Source organism: Balaenoptera borealis (assembly GCF_965194805.1).
Source record: "Balaenoptera borealis genome assembly, chromosome: 16".
NCBI lineage: Eukaryota > Metazoa > Chordata > Mammalia > Artiodactyla > Balaenopteridae > Balaenoptera > Balaenoptera borealis.
The window spans coordinates 88,717,323-88,731,445 of record NC_138872.1 but is presented as its reverse complement, the minus strand read 5'-3'; the positions used below and the strand labels follow the sequence as shown (position 1 = coordinate 88,731,445).

The 14,123-nt window shown below is 53.4% G+C and overlaps 1 protein-coding gene across 8 annotated transcripts in view; it reads right to left on the bottom strand.

The window, feature by feature from the left end:
- Positions 1 to 14,123, bottom strand: part of PRKAR1B (protein kinase cAMP-dependent type I regulatory subunit beta) — an 85,734-nt gene that overhangs the window by 31,227 nt on the left and 40,384 nt on the right. For all 8 annotated transcript variants that reach the window (XR_014235662.1, XR_014235663.1, XR_014235664.1 and 5 more), the window contains exons 5-6: positions 4,302 to 4,363; positions 3,400 to 3,446 (exon numbers count right to left, since the gene is read on the bottom strand). Coding sequence is in view for 4 of the 8 variants with exons in the window: in XM_082360062.1 (XP_082216188.1) it covers positions 3,400 to 3,446; positions 4,302 to 4,363 (109 nt within the window). In the remaining 4 variants the exon portion in view is untranslated. The remainder of the gene's footprint in view (positions 1 to 3,399; positions 3,447 to 4,301; positions 4,364 to 14,123) is intronic.

Sequence of the window (14,123 nt, the reverse complement as noted above, 5' to 3'; positions counted from 1 at the left end):
GCGGCCCCCAAGCCACCGCCTTGTCCCATCCGGGCTGACTGTCCCGAATTGGAGAGTCAGCCGGAAAGTGGCATCCGCCCACAGTGCCCAGACATCCGGGCTCAGGCATCTCACAGCTGCCTTCGTACCTGAGCCGCTGCGGGGAGGGCTGGACCTGCCTGTAACCCCAGTTACAGCAAGTGACCCCACTTCCCTGTCACACGGTCGCCTCCCCATGTCCCCCGCCTGGAGAGACCTGGCTCGGTGACATCCCTGGGGGCCAGGAGGGGTCCTGCCCAGACAAGTGGGCCAAGCCAGCCCCTCCCCTCACTCACAGATGGAGGTGCGGGCCAGCAGGTGAGAGCACGTGGCACTCTACAGTTTGCTGGGACGGGGGTCCTGAGTCCGGAGGGGGCGAGTGGGCAAGAACGCCCAGGGCTGAGAGGTTAGGGCCAAGGGGCCTGTCTCGGGGGACAGCCCCCGCCCCGGGCCCACCACCCATCAGGTAGGGTTCCTGCCAGCGCTCAGCCCTGTGGCCGGTTCCAGCATCTCCGCTCAGGCAGTGGTGGGTCCAGTGGGCGCCTGCCTCTCACACCCTCCGGTGTGCTCACACCTCCAGAGGGGAGGTGGCCGCCAGCACCTGGGGCCATTCCTCCCTGCGAGGGAGAGGGCATCTTTACTGTGCACGGGGTCTGCCGAGGAGGGTGGTGGGAGGTGGATTAATGGGGACAGAGGGCGGGGCAGACGTACTGGGGGCACCCACAGGGCCTCCACCCGACCCTGCATGTGGAGTAACACAGAGATGCTGCCACTCCAGGCATGAGGGCCCAGGTCCAGGCAGCAGCCAGGAAACCACAAGGCCTGGGCTCTCGCATCTGCGTGGAGCACGCTAGCCTGGGAGGCACATCTCACGGGACCCCGGCGGTAGGCCCTTGAGGCTCCTCGAAAGACAAGGACAGGCTCTGGGCCAAAGGTCAGCCGTCCCTGCATCTGCTCGCTGGGGAGAACCCGGGCTCCGACGTGCCATCCCCAGGGTCATTTCAACTCTCACTTAGCCACACGCTCTGGTGACACGAGTCGGCACTTTGGCGACATCTTCGGGATTGAACTAGAGAAGTTGTGTGACTCCAAGGAACACAGAAGAGGGAGGACATTCCGGGGGGTGGAAAGCAGGACCCAATCTTTGTGGGACCCTGTGCACGAGGGAGAGCCCCGATCTCGGTCATCAGCCCAGTGGCTCTGCCTGGGTGGGGTCTCGAAGGATGCATAGAAGTTTGCAAGTCAGAGCAGGAATGAGAACAGAGGGAAAGGACGGGTAGAGGCCCAGAGGCAAGATGCTCACTGGGAAGGCCCTTCCAGGGTGTCTCCCCGACGACTATGAGCCCCAAGGGCAGGGGCCATGTCCCCAAAAGTGTATCCTCGGGGCTTTCTAAGTGTCCAGCACACGAGTGCTCAATCGACATTTGAGCAAGAAAACAAGAAAGGGGGGACTTCCCTGGTGGCTCAGTGGTTGAGAATCCGCCTGCCAACGCAGGGCACACGGGCTCAAGCCCTGGTCTGGGAAGATCCCACATGCCGTGGCGCAACTAAGCCCGTGCACCACAACTACTGAGCCTGCGCTCTAGAGCCCGCGAGCCACAACTACTGAGCCCACGTGCCACAACTACTGAAGCCTGCACGCCTAGAGCCCGTGCTCCGCAACAAGAGAAGCCACCGCAATGAAGCACAGCAACGAAGACCCAACACAGCCAAAAATAAAGAAATAAATAAATAAATTTATTTTTAAAAAAAGAAAGAAAACAAGAAAGGGACAGAGGACGGGGGACAGGATGGAGAGTGGTGACAGCAGAGGGACCGAGGTGAAGAAGAAGCCCACACAGCGGTCAGGGCCCGAGGAAGGACCGAGACCTGAGCCTGGAGCCAGCCGACCCCTCGGCACCTCTGAAGGGGGCAGCTCTGGAGACGCCGGGACGAGGCAGCCTCGTCGGTCTCCTCTGCTTCCTGGGCTGGTGTTGTTTTAACCCAAAGCGAAGCCCACAGGAGGTGGCCGGGCTGGCAGCCTGAGCCCGGGTCAGAGCCGCAGCCTGCACTCATTTCCACCTGCCACCCCCTCTGCGGCCGTGGCCGCCCCGGGCCCGCGGCTCCTGCCTCAGTTTCCTCCTGTGGTGTGAGACAGAACAGCCCCCGCCCCCAGAGGCCTGGTCCAGGCCCCGAGCTCAGGACAGACAGAAACCCCGACTCCGTGTGCCGCTCGCCCTGAGGTCCCCGTGGTGAGTCACTTCCTGTGCCACCAGCTCCGGAAGCCGAGGGCCGCCCGCCGGTTCCCAGAACACGCGACCACATGGACGCAGACGTGCTGCTGGCGGAACAAGTGAGCAAATGCCCCCCCAGCCCCTCCACAACGGCCTGGCAGTGCCAGAAGCCGAGCCCTGAGAACTGGGCCGGGTCAGCGCACCGGGGCGGCACTGCCAGACAGCAGCGGGAACCTCACCTCATGGGGGCTCAGATTGTGGGGGTGGCGTGTGGAGGCCGCCAGTGCCCCATCCCCGCCCCGTCCCCGGCACTGGCATCCTGGGCCCGGAGCTGACTCGGGGGCCCCTCGGACGTGCCCTGACGGTGCTGGGACCGTGGACTCCAGAATCCCAGGACGGGCTCAGTCCCGAGCCCGGGGCGCGGGGGCCAGTCTGCCACGGGGGCCGGCCTTAACCAGACTCTCCTGGGAACAGGTGCACAAGCTGGACCGCATCAGGGCCACAGAGAAAACCCTGGGGGCAGATGCACTGCTAACACCCAGCCGAGAGGACGACACTCATGGAGGCTGAAGGAGGAGGGGGAGGGGGTGGGGGGGAGGTTGGGGCAGAGGGCAGCACAGGCCGAGCCCCCGCATTTGGAGAAGCCCACGCGGGGGCCCCAGGCAAGGACACCGCCATCCAAGCAGGGTGGGCTCAGCCTGCGGGGGCAGGCGACTGAAGGAGGCGCTCCTCCCTCCAAATCGGAGCCTGGGCCCCTCACTCCTGAAGGCAGGAAGTAAAGGGAGGAAGCTGGACGAAATCAGGGAGCATCACATCCCTGGGACGGACCGAGCCTGGCCCCATCGTAGAGCCAGAGCCACGGGGCCTGCAGACATTTAAAAAGCGTGAGCACCCAGTGTGGCTGGGTGAGCCTGCTGGGTCGTGGGCTCCCGGCTGGGGCAGGGCTGGTCAGTCGGGGCCCCGGGACCGCAGTCGGCTTGTGCAGGAAGCAGACGGCAGGCGCCCTTATTCCACTCTGTGCTCAGATATGCTTACAGTATCTTTTAAGTGAACTCTGTCACTTCTGGATTGAAAAACTGGAAACACATCACTCAGAAAGACGTTTTCTAGCCCTGAGCTTGTGCGCAGAGACAGGAGTTATTTTCCAAAAACAGTTCAAGATACTTACGTCCACTTCCCCTTGGTCGATTACGTAGAAGTTATCCCCTTCGTCCCCTACGAGAAAAGGGAAACAGGACACGTGATGCAAGAATGCGGAGTTTTGTTTTTCTTGTAATAAACCACCTTTCGGCATTGCTTCATAGACCTCTGCTAAGCAGTACCAGGTCTCATCAATTTTAAAAAATCTTTAAATAAAAGCTGTATGTATGGAAGGTGCAGAACACGATGGCCTATTTCACACACGTAGGGAAACGGTTACTCCAGTCAGGCCGACGGGCACGTCCTCTCCTGACACCGCCATCTGAAATCCACTCCCAGCGTGTTGCCAGGACTCAGCACAGCTCCGCCATGTTTTTAATAACAAGGAGGTTATCGAAACATATTAACACATGTTAACTTGTTAAGCGGACTGTTCTGAAGTGTCATTAGTGGCTTTTCTCAAGACATACAATGGGAGTTTTGTATAATATACTTTTTTTTTAATGAATTTATTTATTTATTTGTTTTTAGTTTTGGCTGTGTTGGGTCTTCGTTGCTGTGCATGGGCTTTCTCTAGTTGAGGCAAGCGGGGGCTACTCTTCATTGTGGTGCGTGGGCTTCTCATTGTCATGGCTTCACTTGTTGCAGAGCATGGGCTCTAGAGTGCAGGCTCAGTAGTTGTGGCTCGTGGGCTCAGTAGTTGTGGCTCACGGGCTCTAGAGCGCAGGCTTAGTGGTTGTGGCGCACGGGCTTAGTTGCTCCGCGGCACGTGGGATCTTCCCGGACCAGGGCTCGAACCCGTGTCCCCTGCATTGGCAGGCGGATTCTTAACCACTGCGCCACCAGAGAAGCCCTAAATATACTTTCTAAGTGAATGACCAATTCTCCCCAGAGGGCTCTGGCCCCGAGGAGGAGCAGAAGGGGCCGTACCTTGCTGTATGACGGTCTCCCCAGCGATGTGCATGACGGGGAACATGGCATCGAATATGTCGCTGGAAAAGAAAGCACAGCATGGGGGTGCTGCAGGGGCATCAGGCGACCTGCCCCTCATGGGGCTTCACACGGCTCCTGCTCCCCAGCTCAGGGGAGACGACCCCTGGGACCCGCTGTCCCTGGTCACGACCTCCTGATCTGCACGTATTGGGGTCTCACAAAAATGGGATCACACCCAACAGACCCCACTTAGGAAACGTAAGACAGGTCGTGACTGTTTCCACTAGGACACGGCAACCGGTCTTGACCTGCTTTCTGCTTCCTCCCAGGTGAACGCTTTGCATCTAAGGGTGTCGAGACACCAGATGCAGAAATGGGAAGAAACCAGACTGCAGCTGCTCACCCGAGGGGCACAGAGGCCGAGGAGGCTGGCTCGGGCTGTGCCCACCGGGAAGCCCGGCCGTTCCGTCGCCCGAGTTTAGTGTGAAACAGACCCACAGGCAGGATGGGAGGGGGCGTGGGGAGGAGGGGGCTGCCGGGCGGGTGGGGACGCCCCATCGCCCAGGGGGAGTGTGCACGTCGGTCCAGGACCCTTCATCTCCTCGGGATGGCAACCAGATGCAGGGTCAGAGGTCAGGGTCTGGATCCCAGAGTGCAGTGACCACGCTCGGGGATGTGACCCACCCCCAGGCACACGTTTCCCCAAAAGAGAAGAAGCTTCTTGCAGGAAATGTAGGAAATGCACCCTGGCAGTGAGGACGCCTGCTTGCTGCCCGCCTGCCTGTTTAAAAAGGGGATTCTTGGAAACCGGTCAGTGGAGGCGCCTCAGAGGAGCCCCAGGTGCCGGGCCCTGGGGAAGCAAAAGCAGGACCAGAGATCCAAACAGCCCTGTGATCGCCCGCTCCCAGGGCCCAGAAAACATCAGTAACTCTTAAGGCAGTTACTTCCCCTCTATTTAAACGTCTCTTTCTCTCTCTGGAGGAGGAGGAGGAGGGCAGCACCCCAGGGGTCTGGCAGGTGACCAGAGGCTGCGGGGAGGCGGGGGGAGAGGGTGCAGGTGCACGTCAGGTCAGAGCTCGGCTCTCAGGCCTGATCCACGTGGACGCCATCCTTCCGCGCTTGGCTAAGTCACGCTTCCACCTCCAGGCACACCTGAGCCCCACCTGAGCCCCGCCTGCTGCCCCGATCCCTTGGTCTCCTGATCAGGAGGGAAAACGAGCCGCAGTCTGTCCTGAGATGCGTGGCCTGGGCCCCAAGGCCTCTGAGAAGCACCCTCCCTGGTCTTGCTACGAAGGCCGGGGTCCTCAGACAGGGGAACCTCAGCCACCATCAGGCAGCCCCTCTGCTGCCTGGCCTCCCAAAGACGGGGGTCCACTTCCAAGCTTAGAACTTTCCTCTTCACACCAGGGTGTGGCCTCCGATCGTCCACATGGAACTGACGTTTTCAAATTCACATTCAAGATGAGGCCTGACCCTTGAGGTCAAAACACCACAGACGAAGGGAAATGCAAATCAAAATCACGATGAGATAACACCTCACACCTGTCAGAATGACCATCAGCAAAAAGAACACAAATAACAAATGTTGGCAAGGATGTGGAGAAAAGAGAACCCTCCTACACTGTTGGTGGGAATGTAAATTGGTGCAGCCACTATGGAGAACAGTATGGAAGTTCCTGAAAAAAACTAAAAATAGAGTTGCCATATGATCCACAAATTCGACTCCTGAGTATATACCTGAAAAAAATGAAAACACTAATTCGAAAAGATATGTGCACACCAATGTTCATAGCAGCACTGTTTACAATAGCCAAGACATGGAAGCAACCTAAGTGCCCATCAACAGATGAATGGATAAAGAAGATGTGGTACATATATACAATGGAATATTACTCAGCCATAAAAAAGAATGAAAGAATGCCATTTGAAGCAACATGGATGTAGTTGGAGGATATTATGCTAAGTGAAATAAGTCAGACAGACAAATATTATATGATCTCACTTATATATGAAATCTTAAAAATACAACAAACTGGTGAATATAACAAAAAAGCAGCAGACTCACAGATATAGAGAACAAGCTAGTGGTTACCAGTGGGGAGAGGGAGGGGGGAGGGGCAAGACAGGGTAGGGGAGTAAGAGATACAAACTACTGTGTATAAAATAAATAAGCTACAGGGATGTATTGAACTATACAGGGAACATAGCCAGTGTTTTGTAGTAACTGTAAATGGAGTATAACCATTAAAAACTATGAATCGCTATGTCATACCTGAAACATGTAATACTGTTAATCAACAATACCTCAGTAAAAAAAAAAAAACACCCACTGATGAATCCCAACTTGATATATTTCTGAAAAAATCATGCAAACGGAGCTGTTCCATTTTGGGCTTGTTATTTTCAGCCCAAAAGTAGTTTAAATGTTCATCACAGCTAATTCCAACAACACAGACATTTTGGTTTTTGTATATTTTAAGTCCAAACCCCAATGCCCAAGTGCCATTTTAAAATACGGCTAATAAAAAGAAACAAAATTGAGTTATTTGCAGTGAGGTGGATGGACCTAGTCTGTCATACAGATACTGTATGCTAACCCACATATGTGGAATCTAAAAAAAAAAAAAAAAAAAAAGGTTCTAATGAACCTAGGGGCAGGACAGGAATAAAGACACAAATGTAGAGAATTGACTTGAGGACATGGGGAGGGGGAAGGGTAAGCTGGGACGAAGCGAGAGAGTGGCATGGACATACCTACACTACCAAATGTAAAATAGATAGCTAGTGAGAAGCAGCCGCACAGCACAGGGAGATCAGCTTGGTGCTTGGTGACCACCTAGAGGGGTGGGATAGGGAGGGTGGGAGGGAGACGCAAGAGGGAGGAGATATGGGGATATATGTATATATATAGCTGATTCACTTTGTGATACAGCAGAAACTAACACACCATTGTAAAGCAATTATACTCCAATAAAGATGTTAAAAAAAATAAAATAAAATAAAGCTAATTCTTGACTTGCAAGTAAATGTTTAGAACACGTCCTGCTGGTAAGTTACTTGTTTTGACCTTGGAAACAAGACCTTCGAAGCTACAGTCAAGTCAGCAGCCAAGGCCACCTAAGCCTTCACTTCACCCTGACCTTAGCTAAGCAGCAAAGTGTCTCTGAAAACAATTCTAAGGCAAGAAGGGAAGGCACCAGCTGGGGGGGGCCTCCCTCGACCCTGAGATGCACCCGAGCCCTGGGGGTGGGCGCTGGGCGTGCCTGGTTCCCAGCTCCTGGTGGCATCCACCCCCCTGGGAGGGCCACGTGGCCCCCCGACACCTTCTGGGGTGTGATCGGTTCTGGGTGTCACCTGCTGTCCCCACCCTGGCAGAAGCCAGACCCTGGCCCTGAGGCCTTGGGGGTGTGAACACATTGCCATGGAAACCGGGCCTTCTCCCACAGGCCATCTCTTCAGAATGAGGGTGAAGAATGTTCTCTGATGGTCGGAGAACATCCACTCCTGGGGTGAAATACCAGCCAACTCCTTCCGGCTTCCGTGATCTGACCTCAAACCTGCTCTCAGGGTGGGTGGCCTCCCAGATTAGACTGCGTGGGGCTGGGGACCAGGGGACGGTGTGGGATGGGCAGCCTTGTGTGGCCCCAAAGCCCACGGCCCAGCAGACTGGCCTTGCAGTGGCTCAGACCAGCCCAGGCTGTGCCGATGTCCCACCGCACTCACCAGCCATACCCCTCTCCCCTGTAGGAGGCAGGTGCCCCAGGGGCCCCAGGGTCCTGGGGTCAAGGCCCTGGAAGCTTGCCCATGGGGGCGTGTCTTATAAAATGCCACTGTGCCCTCAAGCGACCAAGAAGATCACCCGGGAAGGACTCACTCACCAAAGTGCTGCGAAGCCCTGGCGGCCCACCCTCCACGCTGAGCCTCAGATACCGACTCTGTAGCTCACAGGGCCACCGCAGACCCTTCCAGCACAGAGCATGGGCAGGCCTGTCCACAGTCACTTGGCAGGGCCGCACAGACGTAGACCCCAGTTCTGGGACCAGCCCAGCGCTCAGCCGGCCAGAAAGCACCAGCCTCCTTCTGGACGACGGGGCTGGTGGGAGAGACCAGGCGGCCCGCTGTGCTCCAGGTTCTAGGGAAGCAGAGCCCTTCCCACTCTCCCCGTCCTCCTCCTGGGACACCCCACCTCTGCCCCGCTCTCTAACAGCAGGCACATGTCGGGGGGACAGACCTGGACCTCTCCCGCATCCCCCATCAGCCTCCCGCTCGGCCACCCACTCAGCAGCAGACCCCAATGTTCCCGATGGAACCATAAACTGCATCTGGCCACGCCAGCATTTAGTGGGACCTACTAGCATCTTAAACCTCAGATGCAGATTTGTGCCCGAGTTCATGACACTGGTGATCCGCTCTTGTTGACAATTTCTCCCCCTTCTACCCACTTCCCCCGTCCCCCTTGCACTGGTGCTTGTTCTGAAATTTGAGGGATTTCCTTTTCATTGTATGCTTTCTCTCACAACGTGGAATCTTGAGCTATATGCATGTACTTTAAATTTACCCCCAAACGGCATTGTGCTACAGATCCCACCCTGTTTCTTCCGTTTTTTCAGGAGCATATCTTAGCTTTACTCAGGCTGCCTTCTCGCTGTGCCCTCATGTGGCAGAGAGCGAGCGTGCAAGGCTCTCTGGTGTCTTCTTATAAGGGCACTAATCCCACCATTGGGGGCCCACCCTCCTGACCCCACCTAAACCCAATCACCTCCCAAAGGCCTGCCTCCAAATGCCATCACACTGGGGCTTAGGGCTTCAATAAGTGAATCTGGGGGACACGGTTCAGTCCATAGCAATTAACTTCTGCCAAATAGTTTTTGGGTTCATATTTAGGCCTTTTGTCCGTGAGGAAGGGGATCTGGTTTGTTTTTCCCCAGATGGTTAGCCAGTTTTCCCAACAACACCCACTAATGGCTCCATCCTGGTATTACACTTACACAGCACATACTCTATGTGTCTGTTATGGGCTGATTTGTGTGTCCCTCCAAATTCATATGAAATCCATACAATATGCTGAGCAGCTTTCTCCTGTTTTCTATTTTCTGGAGCAACTCGTAAAAGGATGGACAGTTTGTTGAAGTTTGACAGAATTCACCCATAAAACCTTTGGGACCTGAGTCTCTTTGGAAGGGAAGGTCTTTGGTCACCACTGAATTTTCTTTAGTGCTTTATTGATTCTTCATGGGCCAATTTTGGCCCCATTTTCAAAGTTAGCCCCAACACTTAAAACTTGAGAGAGTAATAAATATCCAAATTTTTGGCTTTTCTTTGGGAAAAAAAAAGGAAGATCTAGCAATGTGGGGCCTTTGTTCTCATGAAGCAAGAACTCAGCCCCCTTCCCACCCTGGTGGGAGCACATGCTCTGTCTGCCACAATCCCTACATCACCTGACTCCTGACCCCCAGCCTCCGTTTACAGCCCCTGCCTAAGGGGCCCACTGTCCAGTGGGGGGGACAGATGTACATGTGGGCCTTCATCACAAGGAGTGTGGTCATCCCTGTGACAAACGCTCCCTTGATGGCAACCCAGAGAGCTGGTGCCACCCCAAAACTTGCCTGGAGGGGCCCAGGGGCTGAGTCGCCCAGGAGTTAACCCACTTGCAGAATGGGCACAGCTCACGGCATGATGGGAGATTAACCAAGAGGACCCCACTCCTGGAACCCTCCCGATCAGGAGCCACCGTGATTATTTCTGCTGGCTCCAAACCCTGTGCACACGGCAGCTCTGAGCCCCTTCTCCCAACCCTGGGAATGATGCCAAAGAAGCACTCCGCGCCCCTGAGCTCAGCCAGTCTCATGATCCAGTTATGGCTCTTTTATTCCCTTTTATTGGCTGACATTTCTAATATATAGCCGAACTGCTGCTGCAGGTGGCCTGACAGGTAAACACCTCCTGCCCCCACCCCTGCAAAGAAACCCGCAGAAGCAAACAGGTTGGACCAGTTCTCAGAGTGAGGCCACCCAAGTGCAGCAGAGGACAGAGGACGGGAGAGAGGTGCCCACAGCCAATCAGAGCTGCGCCTGCCCCAAGCACCTGCCCCCCTTCCGAGGTGGGAGTGAGGATCCCTGCACCCCAGCCGCACAGAAAACCTGCCACTCCCCCAACGCCGCCCCCACCCGCCCTTCCCCGGCTCCAACAATCTGCCCCTCTGCATTCTGTAAGGATGGGAATGGGAGCAGAATTCTTGTGATTTTAAGCAATAGCGCTGTGACAATGACCACAGGAACACCTCCAGTCATAAGGAAAAAATTCCATTAGCATTTCCAATATTTCTGTGTCTATATTTCTTTAAACGTTTTATTTTGAAAAACGTCAAACTTTCAGAAGCATGGGAGTGGGGGATGTCAGAGCCAGGATGCGTGTTTATACCCCCGGATGGTGATGTCGCAAGACCAGCTCATAACATGGTGCAGACGCTCCAGCAGCGGGTCAGCACAGAGTGCACGCGTGTGGTGACAAGGACCAGGAGGGAATAATGAGCGATGTGGACAACATTAATAAAAAGGTCCCACTGAATGCAGAAAACGTGTTCGAGTGCGTACAAGTGTGTTTTCTGACTTCAGAATGATGCCACCAAGGGAAAAAGTGCACCTGACATTGGAAACGGTTCTCAAAGCCCTACGCCTGCTGCCTTTTACCTTGGGAGAACTTCTTTCCTTTGCTGGCCCGGGCTCACGGTCAATGTTATTCACGTTCCAGGAACCAGCCTGGAGCCACAGGCAAAGCTCTGGTGCCCGAGCACCACGGGGACACCTTGTTTTCTGCTGCATGTCACAGCCCGGGTAACAGAGGGGCTTTCGTCTGCTGGGAGCCAGCGCCCCGACAGGGTGCCTGGCTTATGTTTAGGCTTTTCCACTGTTTGGGTGAAACTGACTGCAAGTTTCCAAATAGTTCTCTCTAAACAGCAATAACTCAAGCGTAGCTGTTCACTGCAGTGGACGTGGGGCGGCCCACTCCCTGCTGGGGCATCGAGAGCACAATGTTTATAAATCCCAGGAGCCTCTGCCTCAGGCAGCCCGGAGCCACCTCGTCTGTGGCTGATTCCTCCACCCCGATGCCTGGCACTGGGGAAAAGCACACAAATGCCTGGGGTTCCACAGGGAGCACATCCATGGTCCCAGGTGTGCCAGCTGAGTGTTACACCTGAACAAATTAATACATGTGACTCACACAGCATCGGCCCTCAGACCACAATGGAGTTAAACTAGAAATCAATAACAGAAACATAACTTAAAATCCCGAAGGATTTGTAGATTAAGCAACACACTTCTAAATAATACATGGGTGGAAGAAGAAGGCTCCAGAGAAATTGAAAATATGTTTAACTAAATGAAAATGAAAACGCAACTTACCAAAATTTGCAGGATGCAGCAAAAGCAATGCTTAGAGGAAAACTTACAGCATTGAAAGCATACATTTGAAAAGGAGAAAGATCTAAAATCAATAACCTAAGGAAACTAGAAAAAGAAAAGCAAATTAAACCTAAAGCAGGCAAAAGAAAAGAAGTAATAAAAATTAGAGCAGAATTTAAAATAGGAAATTTAAATACATAAATAAATAAATAAAATAGGAAATTAACAGAGAAAAATCAATGAAACCAAAGCTGGTTCTTTGAAAAGATCAATAAAAACCTATAAACCCCTAGCCATGGTAACAAAAAAAGGGGAGGGGTGGGGTGGGGAGGAGAGATTGAGAGAGAGAGAATACACAAATAATGAATGCCACAAATGAGAGAAAAGACATCACTACAGATCCCATGGACATGGAAAGGATAATAAAGGGAGACCATGAACAACTCTGTGCCCACAAATTTGCTAACTTAGATGAAAGGGACCAGTTCTTTGAAAGACACAATCTGCTAAAACACACAAGAAGAAATAGATAATACAACCTATTAAACTGAATCAATAAATATTCAACTACCAAAACAGAAAGCACAGGCCCAGATGGGTTCACTAGTGAATTCTATCAAACACTGAAGTTAGAAATCATACCAATTCTCTACAATCTCTTCCAGAAGTACTTAGAAGCAGAGGGAACACTTTCTAACTCATTCTATGAGGCCAGAATTACTCTAATACCAAAACCAGACCAAGATATTACAAGAAAGGAAAATTACAGACCACTATCTCATGAACATGGATGTAAAAATCCTCAACAAAATACAGGCAAATCAAATCCAACTCTGAATTAAAAGATTTATACACCACAAATAAATGGAATTCATTCCAGGTATGCAAGGCTGGTTCAACATTCAAAAATCAATGATAATGCATCACATCAAAGGGCTAAAGAAGAAAAATCATATCAACAGATGCATAAGAAGCATTTGACAAAACTGAATACCCATGCATGATAAAAACTCTCAGAAAAATAAAAATATGGAGAATTCCCTCAAGTTGATAAAGAAGAGCTCTGGAAACCCTACAGTTAACGTCATACCTAGTGGTGAAAAACTAGATGCTTTCCCCCTAAGATGGGAATTCAAGCCAAATATATCCCCCTCGCCACTCTTTTTCAACATCATACTGGAAAAGCCCTAGCTACTGCAATAAGACAAGAAAAGGAAATGAAAGGTATACAGACTGGAGGGAATTCCCTGGTGGGCCAGTGGTTAGGACTCCATGCCTCCACTGCCAGGGGCCCAGGTTTGATCCCTGGTTGGGGAACTAAGATCCTGCAAGCCGTGTGGTGTGGCCAAAAACAAAAGTATACAGGCTACAAAGGAAGAAATACAACTGTCTGTTTGCAGATGACATGACTGTCTATGTAAAAAATCCTGAAGAATAAAAAACAAAAGCAAAACCCATTGGAACTAATAAGTGATTACAGCAAGGCTGCAGGATACAAGGTTAACATGCAAAAGTCAATCACTTTCCTATATGTTAGCAATGAACAAGTGGAATTTAAAATTAAAAATACAATACCATTTACATTAGCACCCCCCAAATTAAAATACTTAGGTGTAAACCTAACAAAATATGCACAAGATCTGTATGAGGAAAACTACCAAACTGATGAACAAAATTTCAAAACTAAATAAATGCTGGGCCAGCCCGCTCTCCCCACCTCACCCTGTCACAGGGTAACAGCTGTGGTCAGAGCCAGAGTGAGAAAACCACTGCCCTCCCTCGACACCTTGCAGAGACCCTGCAGAAGGGCCGATGCCGCTGGGTGCACAGCCATCAGCAGTGACACGGCCTCTGCGGGCCCCAGGCCGGCAGTCCGAGCGCCACCGAGGCAGCAAATGGTTCTGCCTGCACCCAGGCAGGCCCCTCATCCCACGCGGTAACCGAGCTTGGGGCTGGAAATCTCACCACCACCGCTGCGCCGACAGCTCAGAAACAGGGCCCGGGAGCTGAGGGGAGAAGCCCCCGCACGCAACACTGCCGGCCGCAAAGCCTACCCTGCCACGTTGGGCATCACGACACTCGGGTTCTGGATCCTTCTTCAAGGGTTTCATTCCTGGCGGAAGAGACGCAGCTGCCGGTCGCCCCGCGGGGCCACCCGGGAGGTGTCTGGGCAGCCCGGCCGGCGGCGGCTCCCAGGCTGGGGTACGAGGAGCAGCGCAGGAGGGCGCCGGGTCCTGAGACCCACAGGGCCTGGGTCAGCGTGGCCGCCCGGCTGGCTGGAGAGGAGCGAGCACGTCCACCCTGCGGACCTGGACTCACTGGCTGTAAGACGGGGCGTCCTCGCCGAGCAGCACAGGGGCTCCCAGTGCTCCCCGCCCCCGCCCACCTCTCCCGCTGAACAGCCCGCGCTGACCTC